Source organism: Suncus etruscus, chromosome 3, assembly GCF_024139225.1.
Source record: "Suncus etruscus isolate mSunEtr1 chromosome 3, mSunEtr1.pri.cur, whole genome shotgun sequence".
NCBI lineage: Eukaryota > Metazoa > Chordata > Mammalia > Eulipotyphla > Soricidae > Suncus > Suncus etruscus.
This window is the reverse complement of record NC_064850.1, coordinates 37,100,906-37,124,591: the sequence shown is the minus strand read 5'-3', so window position 1 is coordinate 37,124,591 and position 23,686 is coordinate 37,100,906. Positions and strand designations below refer to the sequence as shown.

The 23,686-nt window shown below is 41.3% G+C and overlaps 1 protein-coding gene across 2 annotated transcripts in view; it reads left to right on the top strand.

Annotated features, from left to right (window-relative positions):
* BTBD7 (BTB domain containing 7) overlaps positions 1-23,686 on the top strand; it is a 95,491-nt gene that overhangs the window by 21,430 nt on the left and 50,375 nt on the right. For both annotated transcript variants that reach the window (XR_007493794.1, XM_049769863.1), the window contains exons 2-3: positions 18,593-18,780; positions 20,520-21,599. Coding sequence is in view for 1 of the 2 variants with exons in the window: in XM_049769863.1 (XP_049625820.1) it covers positions 18,699-18,780; positions 20,520-21,599 (1,162 nt within the window). In the remaining variant the exon portion in view is untranslated. The remainder of the gene's footprint in view (positions 1-18,592; positions 18,781-20,519; positions 21,600-23,686) is intronic.

Sequence of the window (23,686 nt, the reverse complement as noted above, 5' to 3'; positions counted from 1 at the left end):
ATAAACAATTGCTCTTAAGTTGTTTGTAGTGGAATTGGTAACCCTTGTATGATGCAGAGGAGAGGGATGAAGGTTAATAGCCATGATTTCTGACCCTGGATGCCTGGGATAGCTTCCACAAAGATATTTGGATGGAATGACTAATATTTTTTTTTAATCTCCAAAAATCTTCATTTGTCTGACAACACATTTATTTTGTTTCAAGCAACACATGTAATTTAGTTATCTTTATATTTAGGATTTAAATTTTTTTAAAATTTTTATTGTGATCATAGTGGCTTACATATCTTTCACATTAGTATTTTAGGTACATATTAATATTGAATCAGAGGAATACCCACCACCAAATTTGTTCTCCCCTCTTCCCCATTTCCTTTCTGCAACCCATATCCCCCACCATCACCCCCCAGGCTGCTAGACTAGGTTGTCCCCTCTTTGTCTAGCTTACTATCAGTGATCATACATCTGTTTGGTCCTGGTGCCCTCCCTTGTTTCTCCCTCTATTTGAGAGGCTAAGGTAGATAAATCGAGTTATGTGGTTTTGTTTGAGGAAAGAAAAACAATAGAATGAGGTAAAGATTAAGCAGAAAAATTTAAAAAAATAAATAAAAATATGCTGAAAATGGGCGGAGTTCTTCTAGTGGCTATCAGTCTCAGTTTGAGAGAGGACTTGAAAAAGGTAATTGAAACACCATAACAATACAAAAATAAATGTCAAATTAAATATCCAGTGAGCCCTACAGCAATAAAGAGAAGCTCCACACAATAGTCTCGGTACTGAATTCAAATCATTTTGGAGTGCAAAAAAGAAAGAGAAAGATAAAATAATATAAAATAAAAGAGACATCAACTTCAATATCTACACCAAAATAAGGACGTCAAAAAAAATCAATCAATAAATATATATGTGGAAAAATGATTATTTTGTGTCTTTTTTTTTCCTTTTTCCCCCTGCATAGGCACAGTAACTATTGGGAATATTATAGAGAGAATTCCCTTGGTCTAGGAGATACAGGGTTTCTCCATCCCTGAAGTATACTGTCATAGGATTAACTATAGACTCCTTGCATGATTATTTACTTTCCCCTCGGTGCTTTTGTGGTGTATGGAAGGCTTCTGCTTCATCCTGAATGGTAAAATCAGTCCTCTGTATCTAGAGATCTTGGTGACTGTGCAGCTCAAGGAATGGAGCTAATGATGAAGGCTTTCTTTGTGGTTCTTCCAGTTCTGCTTCTTCAGTGTCGTTTTAATTCACTTCTGTAGTTGGTGTTCTTGGTCATTATGTTGCTCTAGGATGGAGCCTGGGACAGAGTCTTTCCTTTACATTTCTGGAAGACCCATTCACTTGCGGTTGTCTCAGTCAGACCTCTGGAATTGGAGATCTTGTTTGTTGAATAGATTGTAGACCAAAAGCTAGGTTAGATCTTTTTGTTGTTGTTGTTGTTGGTCTTAACATTTTTAATTATTCAAAAATTAATAGTTGCTATAAAATGTTTTAACTGTTGTCATCTTTCTGCTCTGAAGAATGTTTACATAGTCTAATTCAGAAATTATAACACAAGTTTGAAAATACATGAAATATATAAAAATACATACTGTCCTAACTATAGATTAATATGTGCTTTATCTGGTATAAACACATTTGCATCGAAAAGCATAAAATTCAGAAGTTACAAAAGTTGACTACATTAAATTTTAACATTTATACCATGAACCCTTCTTTATTTATATGTTTAGTTAGTTTTGGGGGCCACACCCTACTGTACTCAGGAGTTGCTCCTGGCTCTGCACTTAGGAATCATTCCTGATGCTATGGGATGTTGGGGGTTGAACCTGGGTCAGTTGCTTGCAAGGCAAATGCCCTACCTACTGAATTATCCTCCAGCTCCAGTTCTGTTTAGTTTTCTATTTTGGGTCCCCAGCTGGCAGTGCTCAGGGCCTACTCGACTCTGTGCTAAGGGCATCACTTCCTACAGTATTCAGGGACCCTACTGTGTCAAGGATTAAAACCAGGCCTTCTACATACAACGCCTGCTCTGGGCCCTTGGCACCATTTCTCTGGCCATCATCATTTTAAAAAACTAATGTGTGTTCCTCTCTCTTGATATGTTTGCATTAATGTGAAAGTTTTACAAGTTAATAAAAAGATCAGCTAGATTGAAAGATGGTCAAACAACTTAGACTAAATTTTTTTAACAAAGCTAAAATAATGAGATTACTTTTCTATCAGACTAAAAAAGATTAATATGGTCAGGGTGTTTTTTTTGTTTTGTTTTTGGGACACACCCGGCAGTGCTCAGGAGTTATTCCTGGCTGTCTGCTCAGAAATGGCTCCTGGCAGGCACGGGGGACCATATGGGACACCCGGATTCGAACCAACCACCTCAGGTCCTGGATCGGCTGTATGCAAGGCAAACACCGCTGTGCTATCTCTCCGGGCCGGTCAGGGTGTTTTTAATATTCTCAGGCATGGTTAATTCAAGTGTAAATTTTTTTTTTTTGTGGTGTTTGGGTCACACCTTGGCAGTGCTCAGGGGTTTTCCTGGCTCCGTGCTCAGAAATTGCTCCTGGCAGGCACGGGGGACCTTATGGGACGCTGGGATTCCAACCGATTACCTTCTGCATGAAAGGTAAACACCTTACCTCCATGCTATCTCTCCGGCCCCTTCTTTTTTTCTTTTTGGATACACCTGGTGACACTTAGAGACTACTACCTTGCTATGCACTCAGAAATCGCTCCTGGCTTGGGGGGCCATACGGATGAGGGGTGTCAAACTCCAGTCTGTCCTAGGCTATTGGCCTTACCGCTTGTGCCACCGCTTCGGCCCCCAGAGTTTCTTAAATCATTTAAGGCCAACTTAAAAATTGAAGAATTGCCCACCATTGAATTAGTTGAATTATAGCTGACTTCTTTATTTTTTTAACTTGATTGATTGATATTTTGGGCCACTCCTAGCTGTGCTCAGGGGTTACTCCTGGCTCTGTGCTCAGAGATCACTCCTGGCAGGCTCAGACCACCATATGAGATGCAGGAACCAAACCCTGGTCAATTCATTGTTGGCCATATACAAAGCAAATTCCCTGCCACTATGCTATCACGCTGGCCACAATGAACACCAGGTTCTTTGTGTGTGGGGAGTGGGTGTCCACACCCAGTGACGCTCGGGTTATTCCTGGCTATATGCTCAGAAATCGTCCCTGGCAGGCTGGGGGATCATTTGGGACCACAGGGATTGAACTGAGGTTCGTCCTGGGTCAGCTGCATGCAAGGCAAATACCCCACTGCTGCACTATCGCTCCAGCCTCTACAGCTAACGTTTTAATTTTTTTAACTTTATATTTATTGATTGGTTTTTGGGCCACACCCAGCAGTGCTAAGGTGGTGAGGCCTTTCTGGGCTTGACCCGGCTACCGCAGCCCCTACAGTCTGTTGGGTCTGAAGGTTGCACGGTGAGGGCGGAGAGATTCACAAAGCTGTCAGATGAAGTTCCAGGAGTCAGCCAGCTTTATTTCCCAGTCCCTACTGCCATGCACATCTCCTCACATGGCCTCTTATACTAAACCTTTTCCTAACAGCTATTTCTCTACTCCGACTGGGCTCTCTCGACCTCTGTCTCCCTTTCAGCTGCTTTTACCTCGCTTCCTAACTGGCTTCCAGGCTAACTCCCTTTGGTCATGTTACTGCTGCTGCTTCTTTGATGATACTGAATTGCTGATGCTGAATCTGATGCTGTATCTCTGATGATAATGGCTCTCTTGTGCTTCTCTCTCTTACTATCCTTATCCCCTCTCTCCCCCCTGCAGACTCCTCTACCCGCCCATTCCAGGTGTGGGCAGTTCTGAATTCAGGTGGGATAGATGAGTTGGGGGAGGGGATACCCACATCTCAACTTAATATATTCCCATCTGTTTATTTCTGCTTCCACTTGTTTGGAGAGTGCTGTTATGCCTTTAGTCTCAGTGTCATGGAGTGTTTTACCTATGTGTTGTTCTATATACCTTATGGTTTCAGGATATCAAGACCTTTAATCCATTTGGATTTTACCTTCATACATGGTGTTAGCTGGGGGCGGGGGGGTCTGAGTTTGCTTTTTTGCAAGTGTCTAACCAGTTGTGCCAACACCACTTGTTGAAGAGGCTTCCTTGCTCCATTTAGGATTTCTTGCTCCTTTATCAAAAATTAGGTGACTTACATTTTAGTGTTATAAAATCGCAGTTGTGGGGCGCAGAGGGGACTGTGGCAGAGAAAGTATTTGAAAGGTATCACAGTGTGCTGGCACCTACTAGTGTAATCTGCCTTTTGTTTACATTAGTTAATTGTTCTTAAGAGCAGAGTCACTTTTTACTAGAGATTTAGTAATTAGGTATTAAAATCAAGAATGGGGTGCTCCTAAGCAGTGCTCTGGGGACCCTGGGGTCACTTTAGGCATTATTTGCCAACCAGGGTAGGTGGTTTGATGCTTGGGCCTGCCATAGTAGAGAGTACTAGAGCCATGTCATGCTGCAGCTGAACTCAAGTCATGCACCCCTGGTTGATGACACCTCCCGACCTCAGCACCAAGGATTTATTTAGGAATTATGTTTCCTTTTCACTTTCATCTAAGGTTTCTAAGCTTGCGTCAATTTTTATTTAGACCCCATAATTTATTATACTGTTTGTAATAAGCTTCAGGCACTCAGTGTTTCAACATCACATCCCTGTAGGAGTGTCAGTATCCCTCCACCCATGTGTCTAGGTCTCTCCCCCCTTGACTCTCAGGCTGCACCACTGTTGGCCATTTGTATCTCCTTATATATCCCCTTATATTCTTCATATGAGAGTGAGCACTCTGTGTTTTTCCCTCTCCCTGCAGTTTACTTTTTTTTTTTTTTTTTTTTGGTTTTTGGGTCACACCCGGCAGTGCTCAGGGGTTACTCCTGGCTGTCTGCTCAGGAATAGCTCCTGGCAGGCACGGGGGACCATATGGGACACCGGGATTTTAACCAACCACCTTCGGTCCTGGATCGGCTGTTTGCAGGCAAACACCGCTGTGCTATCTCTCCGGGCCCCCTGCAGTTTACTTTGCTCAGCATGAAAGGCTCTAGTTCCAGCCATGTGATAGTAAACTGTAGGCTTCCATCTTCCATTATGGCTGCATAGACCATCGTATCTCTACCACAGCAGCTTTACCCATCCACCCTGAAACAAGTCTCCACTCTCTGTTTCTTAAATTTTGTAAAACTAGGGTACCTGCAGATGGTTCTATGGCCAACATGTCTTGCAGGCAAGAGAGCTTTGCTCTTTGGGGCTCTGGTGTTGTGACAGTGTAGCGTGTCTCCTGTGCAGATGAGGTGCTTGAACACCACAGCTAAAGCAGTGTTCATGTGTATGTGTATCTGCTTAGGTATGTGACTTCTAGCAAACGCTGCAATTTGTGCATGAGCTTTAGGAGGAAAGGGCACAACCCCTGGCTAACAGTCTGACAAACTTGTGAGCATTGAGACCCTATGTGGGAAGAAGGTGGAGACAGGGCTGGAAACTGCCAGCTAATGCCACATTTTAAATTGGGAGCGCTCCCAAATATGTTTGATTCCTAATCACAAGAGCAGTAAAAATGAGGGAATGGGAAAATTTGTAAAACGAAATCATCAATTATATTTTTCTTTCTTTTTTAGGGGGTGAGCCACACCCAGCAGTACTCAGGGCTTCCTCCTGGTTCTGCATTCAGGGATTACTCCCAGCAGAGTTCAGGGAACGGTATGGAGTGGCCCCTGCCACTCAAAGAAACCCTGGGTTGGCCAAGTGCACAACACTCTACCCACTATACCATCACTTCATCTTTTAAATGATCTATGTTTTTAATACAAAAGGAATGTGTGGGTATGGAGGGGAATTATTGCCCTTCATAGTCCTGTCACAAGTCATTATGTTTGGATAGATACGTAAAAATTGCATTAAATTCAAATTGACTCAAATTGCTAATGTTAAACAGTAAAACCTATCTCTCTCTCTCTCTCTCTCTCCCCCCTCTCCCTCTCCTCCCTCTCCCTCTCCCTCTTCCTCACCCTCTCCCTTACCTTTTCCCTCCCCCTTTCTTCCCTGTCTGTTCCAATTTGAATCAGGCCTCCACACCTGCAAGCAAATGCTCTATCCATTGAGCTGCATATTCAGCCCTCAAAACATTTTTAATGTGGTTCATTTTAACAGTTTTTATTAAAACTTTACACTAAGTGCTGCCATTTTTATTCTTAGATAACTTATTTAAATATTGGTCTATAAAATCCATGTATGCCTGAATTCATGTTAGTGTTGAAGTTTCTGATAAAATAAACAGCCCAGTCAGTCCTGCAGCTGTGGCTCTGAAGGTTACAGAAGAGACACTGTAGAGCTACTGTCTGTGTGTCCCACTGCAGCTCTGGCCTGCTCTCTCCCTCAGGAAATGCTCTGGGGTCAGAGCAGAACTTTCAGGACTCTGACACTGCTGAGATGATTTCGGTCCTGTGAGAGCATGTTTTTTGAAGCAAATGCTCCTGTTGATCTGAAAAGACTTGGGCATTTCATAAGCATTGCCCAAGGTGATGGTGTTGCCCAAGCACATGAACTGAGAGGATTGTTCAAGCAGAAGAAATTCATTTTCTTCAGGCTTAAAGAGTTCATCTCTAAATGTGGGCTCTAACAATAATGGTGTTGTCATATTTGGACACAATAAGCTGTTAAGGAAAGGGATATTGTGTAGTAGAGAGGAGTGATCTGATGTCCTGTTGGTGAGAAACTCATGAGGTTTATAGTAGATGCCTGTGAAGTGACCCTGATGGTTCTAAGAGCTCTAGTGGAGTGGGCCTGAAAGCTCTTGGGATCATTCCTTGATTCTCAGTACAAGAACCATGCCGACTGGCATCAAAGCTTGGATAACGTGGTGCCTATTGGTTGTTGATTGTTGGTGCCCAGCTGACACAGTCTTTAACCACAAGCGGCCCGATGGCAAACTGATGGAGTAAGATGCTCCTGTGTCCTTCTTGCATTCATCAGAAGAGCTGTTGTGCCAAGGCCCTGCAGGGAAGAGACACCTTTACTTGCAGATGCCATCTTTGGTGTCACAGCTGCCCCACCTCTGACTCTCACTCTTTATTTTATTTTGGCTGCTGTGAGAGAATTTTTTTATTATACTGGATATCTGATTGTTTGTTTTTTATTAATATATTTATTTAAGCACCATGATTGCAAACATGTTTGTAGTTGGGTTTCAGTCACCGGTGTAACCGTCCTTCCACTGATGACCCAACTCCCACCTCCCCCACCCCCTGCCTTTCTTTGAGACAGGATTCTATTTCTCTCACTACCATTCTCATGATAGTTGTTAGTGTAGTTATTTCTCTAACTGCTCACCCCATTTTGTGGTAAGCTTCATATTGTGGGCTGGTTCTTCCAGCCTTCATCTCTGGATATTATTAACATCCTGTCTTTTATTTTTCTTAAATCCCATAGATGAGTGAGACTATTATGTGTCTATCTCTCTCCCCCTGACTTATTTCACTCTGCATAATAGTTTTCATGTTCATCCATGTATAGGAAAATTTCATGTGAGAAAATTCTTTAGAGATAATGGAAAATTTGCTTTGGTCATTTTTGAGGATTTATCCAAACAGTGTATGGCCAAAAATAACCAAACAAACACAATAGCTTTATTTAATATAGATAAAAGTATTTTCTAATTTAACCTGTTTTGTTAGTAGGTAAGCAAAGGAAGTGTTCTATGTATGTGGGCTGGGACCACTCCCAGTAGTATACAGACTCTATGATGTTCAGGGCCTGACAGTATTTGGAGAGCATGTGGTGCCAAGGATCAAACTCAGGGTCTCACATGTGCGAGCCCTGTGAGCTGCCTCTTTGGCCCAGTTCTTCTTTCTAAGGTTGAATGTATGTGTATGCTACATTTTTGCCTTCTTTAAGACCTAAGTCTTACTTGGGCCCTTGGCTCACCCATTCTGGCATGTTGAGGTCTCTAGGATTGCACCCAGCAAATCTTGTAGGAGGGTAGACCATGGCCCACAGGAGATATGGAAGTGGGTGTGGTTATTTTGGTTTGGGGGTCACACTCAACAGTGCTCAGGGTTTATTCCTGGCTCTGCTTAGGGATCACTGCCCCTGGTGCTTGGGGACCATATGTATGCATGCTAGCTAGGTTTGATCCTAGCTAGCTAGATCAATTGCATGCAAGGAAAGTGCCCTACCAATTATAATGTCTTTCTCCTGCCATAAATAAGGAAACATTGAAGAAATAAAATAGACTTGTCTGTTGCAAGAAATGGTTTTAGATGTTTCACTGGAAAGAAAAGTAGCATGGATATATTTTAAGGTAACATTTGTGTATATTTTGTTAATGATTCTAGAAATGACATATATTTATAGATTTGTGGGATGATTAATGCTGCAAGATATTCCTGCTAACAAAACATTCCAGTGGTGATTACTACATAGAAGACATTATCAGCCTCTCTCTAGGGTCTATTTTTCTCAGTACAATGAATCTCAGTTTTAACATTCTGAATTTAAGATTCTTAATTAAGGAGTTAGGGAGATAGTACAGGTGTTAAGGTTCTTGCTTTATATCCCACTGACTTCAGTTTAAGATCCGGGTCCCCCGAGCATAGTCATATGGTCCCCTGAGCATAATCAGAAGAGTGAGCACAGAGCCACAGGTAGTCTCAGCATTGCTGTGAGATGTCCAGTCTAGCATAAGCCCCTGGAAAAGCACAGTGAATAAGTTATTCAAATGGTCTTGCTGATGTTTTATCTGACAGTGCAAGCAACTAGCAGATCCTCTTGGTTGAGGATTGGAAAAGAGTTGGACATGACTTCTGTGCCACTTAATGTGGCAGGGAAGCCAGGTTAGGTGAAGAGCTGCTGTGAGCATTAAGAACAAGCAGTTTCATTTTGTTGCTTCTTTTTGCATTTATCTTCTGCAAACATTGAAGAGACATTCAGAAATAATATACTCAGACAAATGCTAATAATACTCATCAGAATGTTACCTCTGGAAGTGAAAATTAGTGCAGTAAATTCTCAGTCACACCAGGAGGTACTTTGGAAACTATGGCTTTAAGCAAAATGACATAATAAACCTGGGATTTTGTTTTTAATTTTTTAATTTTATTCATTCACCATGGATTACAGTTATTCCTGATTGAGGTTCAGGTATACAGTGTTCCAGCACCAGTCCCTTCACCAGTGTCCACTTCCCTCCCCCAGTGTCTCCAGTTTCCCTCCACTCACCAGCCTGTCTCTTAGGATGGACACTTTTTTTTGGGGGGGGGGGGGCAAACACAGTGACAGTCAGGGGTTACTCCTGGCTATGTGCTCAGAAATCACTCCTGGTTTGGGGGATCATATGGGACACCGGGAATCAAAACCAAGTACATCTTGAGTCGGCCACGTACAAGGTAAACGTCCTACCTCTGTGCTGTCGCTCCAGCCCTAGGATGGACACTTCTTAAATGTTTGGTGCTATGGCTCACAGTGCTGTTACTTATAGGGCTAAATACATAACTTGACCTTTTTCAGCACCCTTTCCTTCTGGTTAACCACTTTACTCCACCACCACAACCGCCATTGTTCTCTTCCTTGCCCTTTGCTCCCCCATCCTGTTCTTCCTCCTTCCCTGCAAAGCTTTTATTGGAAATCAGTTCTCAGGTTCTTCATTTCTATTTCCTTTGGGTATTTGTTGTTCTCATGCTGTTTATTTATAGCCCATATATGAGAGATCTTTATTTATTTATTTATTTATTTATTTTGTTTTATTTTGTAGGCCACACTCTTTTATGCTCAGGGGTTACTCCAGGCTCTGCAGGAATTACTCCTGATGGCTCAAGGGACCAAATAGGATACCAGGGATTGAACCTGCTTCAGCTGTATGTAAGGCAAAGCACCTTACATGCCTTACTCACTGTTCTATCATCCTGGCCCTAAGTCAGATCACTCCCCCCCCAACATTGCTCAGCATGATATTCTTCAGCTCCATCCATGTAGCATTCTCCATATCTAACCATGCAGCAGAAAATTGCATATTTTTTTGTTAGCAGAGCCAGGGATAGTTTCAGCAAGAAAAGACATTTTTGTCTTTTCATAAGGCCAAATTATTCCATTGTATATTTATGTACCATGATTTCTTCATCCAGTTCTCTGTCCTTGGGCACTTGGGTTGTTTCCAGATTCTGGCTATTGTTAAGAGTGCTGTAAGGTACATAGGGGTATACAAGGTACACAGATGATTTTTCTGCATTATGTTTTGGGTCCTTAGGGTATATTCAAAGAAGTGGAATTGTGGGCCAAATGGAAGCTCCATTTCTAGTTTTTTGAGGAATATCTATGTTATTTTCCAGAAAGGCTTGACCTGTTGACAACCTTTCTCCCCCCCACTCCCACCTCTCCAAGCACTAGTTGTTTTTTGTTCTTTATGATGTGTGCTAGCCTCTTTGATATTAGGTCATATCTCATTGTTGTTTTGATTTGCATTTATGTGCTGATTAGTGGTTAGAGCATTTTTTCATATGCTTTTTGGCCAAACCTAGGTTTTCATCTAGTGATGGCCAGAATATTATTTATTTATTCTGTATCATCTTGATAATTAAAAGATCTTATTTGAAGGCTTGCTGTTTAAAACAAATCTTTAGTGTGTGGCTGGGTTTTAATCTGGTTTTTATGTACTGAGTAGTGTTGAGAGGCTGTCTGGGCCACTCCCATTTGACTCAGCTTTGTGGGCCAGATGATTCAGTGCTTTGGTCCAGTATTTCTGGGGCCACTCTGGCAGTGTTCAGAGAGTCATAGTTGGGCATCAAACTTGAGCCTTCTTTACATGTCAATTGTGTAGTGGAGCCTTGTCTTATTTGTGCTTTACTTGCATTATGTTTTCTTTTGATGGATATCTTTCTGGGAATTTAAGCCCTTTTTTTTTAGGCCTTTCCCACCTGCATTGACCCATAATTTATCTTCTTGGTTTATAGCTTTGCTGATCTTTCATTTGAGCACACCTGGTGATGCTTAGGGGCTACTCTTAGCACAGTGCTTGCTGGACTCTGTGATGCCAGGCTTCTGCATGCTTGGAATATGCTCTAACCCTTTGAACCATTTCCCCAGTTCATTGCTGATCTTCCATCAGTATTCACAGTGTGTTCTGTAACAAAAACTTCCTATTATTTTTACCAAGAAGTATCTTAATTTTTTATTATGGAGGTCTTAAATACTAACTCATGTTTAAGATGACTTCACATTGCATAAGCAGGACCTAGATTGTGTATTTGCGTTGGAATAGCTCTGCTTGCAGTGTTTCTGTCACTAGTGTGGAGTGCAGAAAGAGCATTTGGATTCTGGCAGGCTCAGGGCACAATATGGGATATCAGGGATCAAACCTAGGTTGTCTGTGTACAAGAAAAACGCCCTACTATGCTATCGCTCCAGCACAAACTAGCCACTTTTAAGGCTACTACCGTACCCCTTTATATATATATATACACATTTTCATTGAAAATTTAAAATACTGGTTTTTTGATACAATTATATTCTTAAGAGTCTGGTTTTAAACTAGGAAGCTAGGATTTTTCCTGTTTTAGAAAACACTGCTCTCGATGCAGTTGCAGCTGGATTACCAGGCCCATCTCTTTGCCTTGGACATGGCAGTGCTCCCAGCTCCCAGAGTGGAGGAGTAGAAGAATCAGACATTGAATGTCACCCTGCTGTCAATAAACTGGGCGAGGTCTAACTGTAAATATTTAGGAGTCTTGCAAATATTTAGGATCTTTTTTAGTTAAGTTCTTTTTTTTCTGTTCCTCTGAGAGATCCTTTTAGTGCCAAAAGTAACACTGTTAGGTGTGTGCTCACTTCCCATTTCTGAAACGGAGCTATATTTGTCTGCTCTAGACATTTTTTTTTTCAAACCTTTAGGAGAAAAAAATGCAAAGATAACATTGTTCATAGATAGGAGAGCCTGAATTCCAAGCTTGGCTCTGCAGCTTACCAGCTCTCTGACCTTGGGTAAGTGACTCAGCTGTCCTTGCCTCTTATTCCAAACTTCAGTAGCTGATGGCCTTATGGATCATTTATCTAGTCACTGTGTACCAATATTGCCAAGAAGCTAGATAAGCAGTAAACATAAATTCTTGTTACAGGGCTGAGAGGTAGTACAGGGGTTAAGGTTCTTGTCTTGTTCTGTGCTGCCACCGAGCACTGCTAGGCTGGCCAGGAGCATCTCTGATGCTGAAAGATCCTGGCAGGATCACATCCTTGAGCCCATCTGTAGATTTGCCAGCTCAGTGCCCTGAGAATTGCCCGGAGAGACACGTAGGTGCCCTAATTTCCTCGAGGTTGATTTATTTGAAAATGAAAAGAATTTCTTCCACATGGTTGCTAGCACTTTTTTTTTTCCTTTTTTATTGTCATCCATGTAAGTGTATCGTGGCTTTGATTGGTGTTACTGAAGGACTATTGACATCTCTGCATATACTACTACCATATATTCCTTCCTTGTAGCAATATTCATGTGAATATTTTCACCATTAAAAAAACCTAGCTGTTGGGTCACAGGCATTCTGTTCTGTTTTTGTTTCCTAGCAAGATAGTTTTGTTTTGGGGCCCATACCTGACTATGCTTAGGGGTTACTCCTGGCACTATGTTTATACATCACTCCTGGCATTGTTAGGGACCATATCGGATGCTGGGAGATCAGCTATGTGCAAAGCAAGTGCCCTATTGGCCTACTATGGCTCTGGCCACTGAATCAAGATAGGTTTGTTTTTTGTTTTTTGGTTTTTTTTTTTTGGTTTTTGGGCCACACCTGGTGACGCTCAGGGGTTACTCCTGGCTATGCGCTCAGAAGTCGCTCCTGGCTTGGGGGACCATATGGGACACCGGCGGATCGAACCGCGGTCCATCCAAGGCTACTGCAGGCAAGGCAGGCACCTTACCTCTAGCGCCACCGCCCAGCCCCTGAATCAAGATAGTTTTTAATGAATGAGACTTACTTACTTAAATCTGAGGAGGGAGAAAGAGGTAATACATGTACAAAAGAGAATATGGGCTTGAAGAACAAGCAAGCAAACAGACATAAAAAGTTGTGTATTTGGGGCCGGAACGATAGCACAACGGTAAGGCATTGCTTTGCACATGGCCAATACAGTACAGATCCTGGTTTGAATCCCGGCATCCCATATTGTCCCCTGAGCCTGCCAGGAGTGACTTTTGAGCATAGAGCCAGAAGTAACCCCTGAGTACCACCGGGTGTGACCCAGAAACCAAAAAAAAAAAAAGAAAGAAAAAGTTGTGTGTTCAAGGGAAACACACCTTGTATAAGCCTGTTGTGGGTGTATGGGTGTGTTGGGGGTAGCCACGCATGTGTGTATGTGTGTGTGTCCCTCATTTTAACCACACCCTGTGGACTACTCTTAGCCAACTAATTGCTTATGGTGGTGGGTCTCTGGCATGCAAAGCATGCGTTCAGCCCATTATACTGCCTCTCAGACCTAGGAGTTCTCTATTCTGCATATTAACGTCTCAAATATCTAATTCACCACTACTTTGGATTTATAATCACTTTTAAAAACAAGATTGGGGGTCGGAGTGAAAGCATAGCAGATAGGGCATTTTCCTTGCATGGGCTGACCTGGATTTAGTCCCAGCATCCCATGTGGTCCCCTGAGGTTAGCAAGAGTGATTTCTGAACAAAGAGCCATGAGTAAGTAACCCCTGAGTGCCACTGTGCATAGCTCCCACAAAATAAAAGTTGATCAAAATAACCTTGAAGAAGACCTTGCCCATCTTCATGATTTTGATTTCTTTGCCTTAATAAATATGTTTAATGGAACATGACTCTTTTTCTATGATGAATTGCTGCTCTCAGTATCATTGTTGCTCTGTCATTGGAAAGAATAGAGCTTGTGGTATGGGTGGGGGTAACCTGTCTCCACAGTAGATGACCTAGAAAGACAGGAGCTTCCTTGGTGACTTTCTAAAATCCCATTCTGTCTGGTCTTATCTTTTGGGAAGGTGCCTCCAGAGGACAAGGGTCTTTTTGCTGACTTAGCTTCGGATTCATTGTTAACTGGTTCTTTGTTTTGTGGCTGTTTAATGTATCAGGGATAGAACGCAGTAATTCTGGCCTTCACTTACTGTCGCTGGACCCTGCATTCTCACTCACCATAAAATAAATTAAAACTTAGTGTTGTAGTTGTTGTTTTGCGGGAGCAGGACTCTGCCCATTTGAATATTGTTTTATTTTTAGCTTTTGTGAAAATGTGAGCTTTGACTGACAGGGTAGCCATTCTTCCCATTTTGCCTGAGCAGACCTGGGCTATCTGTGTTTTAATCACTCTAGCATCCCATTTCTTCCTCATCTTACTTTTCCTAGTTTGAGTGATATGTCACGTGATCATTTTAGATTTGACAGGAGGGAAATGTTCCTATAGTTGTTGTTACAAATTTTCATGTTCATCTGTTCCCATGTTATTCTAGTAATCAGATTAAGAGGAACATGTTTATTTGTTTTATTTTGGTACCATGCTTGTCAGTGCTCAAGGCTTATTCCTGGTTCTATGCTCAGTGATCACTCCTGGTGGGCTCAGGGGACCATACAAGGCACGTGCCCACTCACTGTACAAAGAGGAAAACGTAAAATCCAAAGTCCAGTCACTGCCCTTTTTTCTACAGACTACAGTTAAATATTAATCCTTTTCCCCCATCATTTTCCAAATCAGTATGTCATTATAGTTTCTTTAAACATTAGGACCTTTCTTTCAACTCTTTTATTTCACAGGTTCTGAAAATAAAGTTTTAGTTTACAGAAATGAAAGACTCATACAAATTAGTGTAACTTCTTTCACGTCAGTGTAATTAGCAGCCAGAGAGCTCTTTCCGGGATATCCTGATGCCAGTGTTTTCTCTCTTTAAAGCAGTGAAAGTAGCTTTATGGCAAAGGTCAGATCCTTCCAAAGCGTGTTTTGTAGCTCCATTTCTTTGAAGTTCTGGTGCAAAGGGTATCCTATAAATCATGCTGAGTTTGATTCTCCTCTTCCTATCCCTTTTCTGTTTTCTTTTTCTTCTTCCCTTTCAGTATTTCTTCCTCTTACCTCATAGGTCAGCTGAGTCAGCCAAACCAGGGTTAGCTACATGCAAGGCAAACTCTTTAACCCCTCTACTATCTCCAGCCCCTGCTTGATTTTAATTTTGGGCTATCTGTACCTGACTGTGCTGGAGCTACTCTGGGAGTCACTCACTATGGTGCTCAGAGGGCCATTGGTGCCTAGGATTGAACTTGGACCTTCTAGGACCATGTGTATCTAGTCCCACCCACCCCACTGTCTGCTCATTTCCTTCCCTTATCTGTTATATTACCCAAAGTTTGAGTTTTATTCTGTTTTGTATAGGAGACAGAGAAAGCTTGCCTGGATGAGAACATCTCTGGAGAGGTTAAATTGTGACAGACTCAGTTCTGTCATATAAAGATTGGATTAGACAAAATGACACAATACTGTGCTCTACTTGGCATATTGTTGGGTAACCTATAAAATAAGTGAAATTGTTTGCTGAGCATTGTGAGATACAGTATGACTTCACAGGAATTTAGAAGAAGCACAGGAGTACAGCCAGATGTGTTCACGCCCCCCCCCAAAAGGGGGTGAACTTTAGGAGTGAACTTTAGAAACACTTTCATTAGTCTTCATTAAATCCATGTTCAAAACACTTCTCTCAAAGTCTTTTTCTATTTCTTAATTTGCTATAAAAGCTTTATATAAAATATGCAAAACAAGCACCTTAACCCTTGTGCTAGCTCTCCAGCACCTATTCTGGATTTTCCTTAATAGAATCGTGTCAGTTATATGTTTCAGGTAATAAATCTTTAAGAATAGGATTTGACCTGTAAATGAGGCCACAAACTTGGCTTCTTTTAAAGAACCACTAAAAATGCATGAGAGTACTTGGAACTTTTATTTATTATGTTGGCTTTTTTGGCCATACTCAGTTCAGGGCTTGCTTACTCTTGGCTGTGCTTGGGGATCACTCCTAGCTGTGCTCAGAAACTGATCAAATACAGTGCCAGGGATCAAACCCTGGCCAGCTGTGTGCAAAGCAGGCACCTTACCCCGCTGCACTCTGTCCAGCCCCAAGTACTTGAAAACTAAGATTTGGCATGCTGATTTTATGTTTAAACTGAAGCTAGTATAGGAATTTTTTTTTTTTTTTTTTTTTTTTTTTGGTTTTCGGCCACACCCGGTGGTGCTCAGGGGTTACTCCTGGCTGGCTGCTCAGAAATAGCTCCTGGCTGGCACAGGGGACCATATGGGACACCAGGATTCAAACCAATCACCTTTGGTCCTGGATCAGCTGCTTGCAAGGCAAACGCCGCTGTGCTATCTCTCCGGGCCCAAATTTTGTTTCTAATTCATAAGAATCAACAATGTTAAAAATGAATTTGAGCTCAATAGGCCAAAGCTTATGCAGGATGCCTTGGTTAATCCTTGGCATCTCATAATTCTCCATGTACCACCAGAAGCATCCCCTGAGCACAGAACTGAGATGAGAGTAGTCCCTGAACACCATCAGGTGTAGCCCAAAACCAAGATGTATGCACAATAAGAATGGAATTTTTAGGGACCGGGGGGTGGGGGGGAGGCTGCATGAGAGGTGGGTACAAGGTAAAAAGCCTTTTCTACATTTCTAATATTTTTTTACACTATCCTGCTTTTTGATGACTTTTGGGGTGACCAAAGAGTATAATATAGGGTTAAAATGTTTGCCTTGTATTCAGGTTCAATCCCCAGCATGGCATATTGTCCCTGAGCACAACAGAGCTGTATGTTGCTGGGAGGGGTGGGGCACAGAGAAAACACAGGAATAAGCAGGTTTTTGGACCATTTAATGGTTCCAAAGTAGTGAGTTAAATTATTTAATTCCTTGCTGGGTACTCAAAGAACACTGTCATGAGGCAACACTTGCTGCCTCAAGTCTCTGGGACTTAAGTTGTCAGCAGTCCAATGTGCTTATTCTCCTAGGGGAAGAGGGTCATTTGCAGATAGGAAATTTGCTTGTCTGAATTTGTGTGAGTGGTTTGAGGTTAGTGCTGCTTCCCCATAAAATCTAATTAGGAGACTTCCTGGCTCCTCTTGAATTCTAGTAGAAGTAGTGTGTGTGTGGGTGGGTGGATAGGGTGGAGTGTTTGTGTCTGCCTTTCCAAGTAACTGGTTGTGTGTGAGTGAGTGAGTGAGTGTGTGTGTGTGTGTGTGTGTGTGTGTGTGTGTGTGTCTGTCTGTCTATCTGTCTGTCTGTCTTTCATATGTCTGCCTTTTCAAGTAACTGGTTTTGAGTAGTGGGTGTTGGGGTGCACTCAGAGGTGCTTGGGAGCTACTTACTCCTAGCTGGGTGCCTCTGATTCAGTGCTAGGAGTGGAACATCTGGCCTCTGTAGTCAAAGTAAGCATATAGTCCAGCACTTTGAGCCACCTCCCCGGCCCCAAACTGAGTTTCTTAAACTTGAATTCCTACAATTATGCTGTGTCAGTAACAGAGTTGAAAATAAACTATGAGAATCTTAACACAATTCTCTGTTCCAGCAGGTTTTTGCAATCGTTTTAACTATTTGTTAAAGCACTTCGTTCTTCATTAGGAGGCTAGACTATTCTTATTGGTTGGTTTTCCTAACAGTTCCAAAAGTGAATTTTAAATTGAGAGTTCTCTTGAACCCTTTTAATTAGGTAAATTGTATATATGCAGATGGAATAGCGACTTATTCATAATCATTTCTCATAGGAGGTTTTGTTCTTTTCTTTTCACACATATATCTCCCAGGCAGTTCTGAAAGTTGAGATTTTATGGTGTGGAATTTATTCTGTAATGTTAAAATTTCTCTCTTACTGTTAATGCCCTCTCCATGTTGTTATAATTCAGGTAATAGAAAGCCATACTTTTATTTATAAACTTGAGGGAGGATAATTTTTTTAATTTTTGCTTTATGTCTCCATAATGACTTCTAAAAATTACTACAAAACACAGCCTAAAGATAATTGATTTTAACTGACCCACCTTTCCTTTAGTATTCTTTTAGTGACTTGCCTAATTATGCAAATTAAAGATCAATTTAAACAAATTTTAAATTAGTAAACCAACAAACTGGACACTTATCTGCTCTTTGTATAGTCTGGTTTTAGCTTCTAAAATGTTAAGTGATACATTATTATGACAGATACTTTTCTCTCAGGATTTAAACATGAAAATATTTTTTTTAGTTCATATACCCTGTGCTTTAAATAAAATACTATTCTAATTACTGTGTTTACATTAATCTATTACTCTTTATTCTTTTAGGATGTATGTAATTGATATATCTTATGACTCAAAATTGCAAGTTTTTATATATAAAATGCTAAACAATAAAAAGAAAAAAATTGCTAGTACTGAACTATAATTCAAACCTATTTGCATTTTCTGAAATTTTTACATTTAAAATTGTGAATTTGACAGTCATTATTTATTGCAAATTAAAGCAACTTTAAGTAGTTTCTTCCCCTTTTTACTGAATGGCTTGAGTTACACTTGAAAAAATGAATAAAATTATTTTTGTTTTATATCAAGAAATGGATGAAGAGAGGCTGCTGGATCCAGGGTTGAAAGTCTGTGGAGGCCTCTGGAGTTGTGCTCTAAAGAACCAGCAGATGGAAGGTCTGAGTGACTGAAGAAGATGGGTGCTAATGCATCTAACTATCCTCATTCATGTTCCCCGAGGGTAGGGGCAAATTCTCAAGCCCAGCAGACTTTCATAGGTAAATATTTCTGACCTGCTAAGTTCATTGCCTTCTTAAATCTACATATGAAAAAAATGCGTTTCCACTGACCTTTGCTGGTGAACAGAATATTGAATTGTGACATTCTTACACACTAATAATTTAGTGTCCAGATTTTTCCCAACAAATGTAAATCTGGTTTATTATGGCTTTTATCCTGATCAAATCACTCTAGCATAGTTGAATCAACTTCTTTGATTGTCTTAACCATAATTACCAATTACCTTATGCAAACCAGCAATCTCCATTGCTATAAAAATTGTAAAAAAGATGTTTCTTGTGTCTTGGATTAGTTTTACCCAACAAAGGCAGCTGTGAAGTAGTGAAGAAAAAAAAGACATACATCTATACATACAGAGGTGGCGAACAAGTTCCACACAAAGAGCCAAAATTTTAAACTGTGAGAGTCAGAGAGCCACACCACGCAGTGACCTGCCAAAACAAACACTCACACAAAAGCATATAATTTTAACAATAATATATTAAACACATATTGCATTTTGCCATTTTGAGTGAGGGTAAAAATCTCTTTGCCACCTCTGTATACATACATATCTCAAAATTGCACATAAACTTTTATATATAATATATATATATAATACATATACAATGACTCACAAATATTCCTATTTCCTAAAATTCCATGATTAGCAGCTGTGCTGTTTGATGTATGACCATCAAAAGGCTTTCTTTGTGGGGCCAGAGTGGTGGCACAAGCGATAAGATGTCTGCCTTGCCTGCACTAGCCTAGGATGGACCGTGGTTCAATCCACCAGAGTCCCATATGGTCCCCCAAGCCAGGAGCAATTTCTGAGCGCAGAGTCAGGAGTAACCCCTGTGTGTCACTGGGTGTGGCAAAAAAAAAGGCTTTTTTGTTGTTTTGTCTTTTTTTTTGGGGGGGGGGGCACTCCCAGCAATGCTCAGGAGTAACAGTTCCTGAATTACTCCTATCAGTGTTTGGAGAACCACATAGGATGCTGCAAAGATCAAGCCTGAGTCAGCCTTGTGCAAGGCAAGTGCTCTACCCATTGTACAATTGCTCTAGCCCCTCAAAAGCTGTTTTAAAATTAAGAATAATCTTCAGGGATTAAGGTACCTTGAATGATCTTCCCTGAGCACTGCCAGGAGTGATCTATGGGCACTGCTGGGTCTGATTAAAAATAATAATAATAATAATATTCTGTCTCTTGATTGCCTTTCATTTAAAACTTAGTTATTTGCCACCAGTGTCATCTCAACAGGCTAGACTGCATGCTTGACATGCAAAAGGCTGATTTCCTGTCCCTGATGCCACATGTTCCCCCAGGAGTGACAGTACTTCTCCCAGCACTGAGCTGTGCAAAGCCACCACCCGCTGTAACCGCAAAACAGAACCCCCAAATGGTTAAACTTTAGTCTGATTTTATTTTTTAAAAAGTAAATTCTGGGGCCCGGAGAGATAGCACAGCGGTGTTTGCCTTGCAAGCAGCCGATCCAGGACCAAAGGTGATTGGTTTGAATCCCGGTGTCCCACATGGTCCCCCGTGCCTGCCAGGAGCTATTTCTGAGCAGACAGCCAGGAGTAACCCCTGAGCACCGCCGGGTGTGACCCAAAAACCAAAAAAAAAAAGTAAATTCTGTTTCAAAAAATTTTAGTCTAAAACATGTGTTAAAGAAAATTTTGAAAGTGAATATTAAGAAAATGAAACACCTTTTCATTTGTTTAATTTCCCTTTTAGGGACATCATCTTTTTCTCAGCAAGGCTATGGTTGTGAGTCAAAGTTATATAGCCTTGACCATGGCCATGAGAAACCACAAGACAAAAAAAAGAGAACCTCTGGCCTTGCCACCCTCAAAAAGAAGTTTATTAAACGCCGAAAATCTAATCGGTCTGCTGACCATGCCAAGCAGATGCGAGAACTCCTCTCTGGATGGGACGTGAGAGATGTCAATGCGTTAGTGGAGGAATACGAGGGAACTTCAGCCTTAAAGGAACTTTCTCTACAAGCCAGCTTGGCTCGACCAGAAGCTCGGACACTGCAGAAAGATATGGCCGATCTTTATGAGTACAAGTACTGTACTGATGTAGACTTAATATTTCAAGAGACTTGCTTTCCTGTGCATCGTGCCATTTTGGCGGCAAGGTGCCCCTTTTTTAAAACATTGCTTTCTTCTTCGCCTGAGTACGGGGCAGAGATCCTCATGGACATCAGTACAGCTGGTATAGACATGCCCATGTTTTCTGCTTTGCTCCACTATCTTTACACAGGAGAGTTTGGAATGGAGGACTCAAGGTTTCAGAATGTCGACATCCTCCTTCAGCTGAGTGAAGAGTTTGGAACACCAAATCCCCTTGATGTAGATATGCGTGGGCTCTTTGATTACATGTGCTACTACGATGTCGTCCTTAGTTTCTCTTCAGACTCCGAACTTGTTGAAGCTTTTGGTGGAAATCAGAGCTGCTTAGACGAAGAGCTCAAAGCTCACAAAGCAATTATTTCAGCCAGATCCCCTTTCTTTCGAAATTTATTGCAAAGGAGGATACGAACTGGAGAAGAAATCACAGACCGAACTCTGAGGACTCCCACGAGAATTATATTAGATGAGACCATCATACCAAAAAAATACGCAAAAGTGATATTGCACTGTATGTACACAGACGTGGTGGACCTTGCCGTGTTGCACTGCAGCCCCTCGGTGGGCAGCCTCAGTGAGGTCCAGGCTCTTGTTGCGGGGAAGCCACACATGACCCGGGCGGAGGAGGCCATGGAACTTTACCACATAGCCCTGTTCCTGGAGTTTCACATGCTGGCACAAGGTACACCGTTCTGGTTCCGATTTCTGAAACTACATGTTTGTCTTCCAGACTTAACACCTGGTTTTGTTTTGTTTTTATTTTAGTGTTTGGAATGTGACGGGGTTAGTTTTTCTTTTGAACCTATAGTAATAATATATGAGGTATAACTTGAGAACTGGTTTTAATGTTGCTCTTCATTTATTATTAAAAGGAAACCAAGCATTCAGAATTAGTGACAAAGAGCAATAGATGAGGCTGAAGACGCTTTTTTTCCTTCCAATGTCAGATGATAGGAGTGTGAATATATGATTACTCAGCTGACTACTACCCACCTATACTCTGTACCTGAGCTTTGAGCCCAGCTCCTGTCCCAGCTTTCAAAGTTATTCTTGCTCTTGGACTCCTTGAATAACAGATTCTAATCATTGTATTAACTTGCCTTTTCAGTTCCTAAATATTAGACTAAGACAAAAATTAAAGCAATCACATTTGAATAGAAATATTTGCAATGAAGAATTGGGCGGTGTTTTTTAAACTTTCAAATATTCTTTATTTTCAAGTTCAGCTTGTTCAACAAGCACTAACCTGCATCTTGTTGAGACATAGGGCTTGTCTTAGCATTATTCACTAATACTAAAAGTCTTAAGTTAGCACAGCATGTTATTTTGTGTTATAGACAAAAGGAGCTAGATAGCAAAAATAGTAAAACATGTCTGGTCTGTGTGAGGTCCCAAGTTCAGTCTTCAGCACTGAAGGACCCATCTTACCAGCAGCACTTTGGGAATTGGGCCTAGTTCCCCACTTCTTCCAAGCATCAAACCCTTAGGCCCACGCTGCTAGGCAGAACATTACTGGTAGTGGTGCCTAGTAAAATGAGGAAAAGAATCCTGTATTTGTTGGTGAACATGAGCGTGTGAGCATTTCAGGGATAGAGAACTTCTGTGGGAGAGCTCAGGAATCTGCTGTCTCCACAGTTCACACAGCTTTCTATGGCCATAGATTAAAAGAAAACAAGCTGTATGGCATGAAATTACTTGAGAAATTGAGCTAATGAGTATTTCTAAAAGAACATTACAAGTTGTTAATTAGGAAAGAATGTTAATCGTGTGGGTAAAAGACATGGACTTAAATAAGAAAAGCTAAGTACATTTTTCTCACTAGAAAATAATGTGCATTTGGTGACTACATCAACAAATAGAACTTTGAGAAAACAAGAAATTAAAACCATGCCTAAATATATCCATAATAAAAAAAATGGGAGAACTTACCGGGAAGAAGTCTTTGATAAATATGAGGGTCTTCTTCAAAAGTTGAGGGCCAGGAATGTGGCTTAATTGGTATAACACATGTCCTGAGTTTGATCATAGGACCTTGTGACCCCTAGTAGTAGGTGGGACTTTGGTGGACTTGAGGCAGAATCAGTATCTCCCCTTTACACCCCCAAAACTTGAGACTTTGCTTGCACAAATGGCCTTTTAAGTTTTTATTAAAAAAAAAAAAATAGGGGCCAGAGTGATAGCATAGTGGTAGGGCATTTGCCTTGCACATGGCCAATCCGGATGGACCCAGGTTCAAGTCCCAGCATTCCATATGGTCCTCTGAGCCTGCCAGGAGCTATTCTGAGAGCAGAGCCGAGAGTAACCCCTGAGTGTGGCCAGGTATAGCCCAAAACCCAAAAAACAAAACAAAAAATTGGTAATACTAGTTTTGTTTTGTTTTTGTTTTTGTTTTTGTTTTTGTTTTGAACTACAGCCATTGGTGCTCAGGGGTTGCTCCTGACTCTACGCTCAGAAATAGCTCCTGGCAGGCTCTGGGGATCATATGGGATACCAGGATCAAATCTGGTTTTTCCTGAGTTGGCTGTGTACAAGGCAATTGCCTTATTGCTGTGCTAATGCTGCGGCCCTAATACTAGATTTTTGTTGTTGTTGTTGTTGGGATCAAAATAGAGAAAACTGAAGAGAAAACACAGCTAATTACTTTTGCATAGGCCTGGGGCTGGTGCTGGAGTTTGAACTCGGTCCTCATGACTACTTCAGCCTATGCTCTAACATTTGAGTCATTTTCCAGGCCTAAAACTAGACATACTTGTTAACCTTAAAACCAGT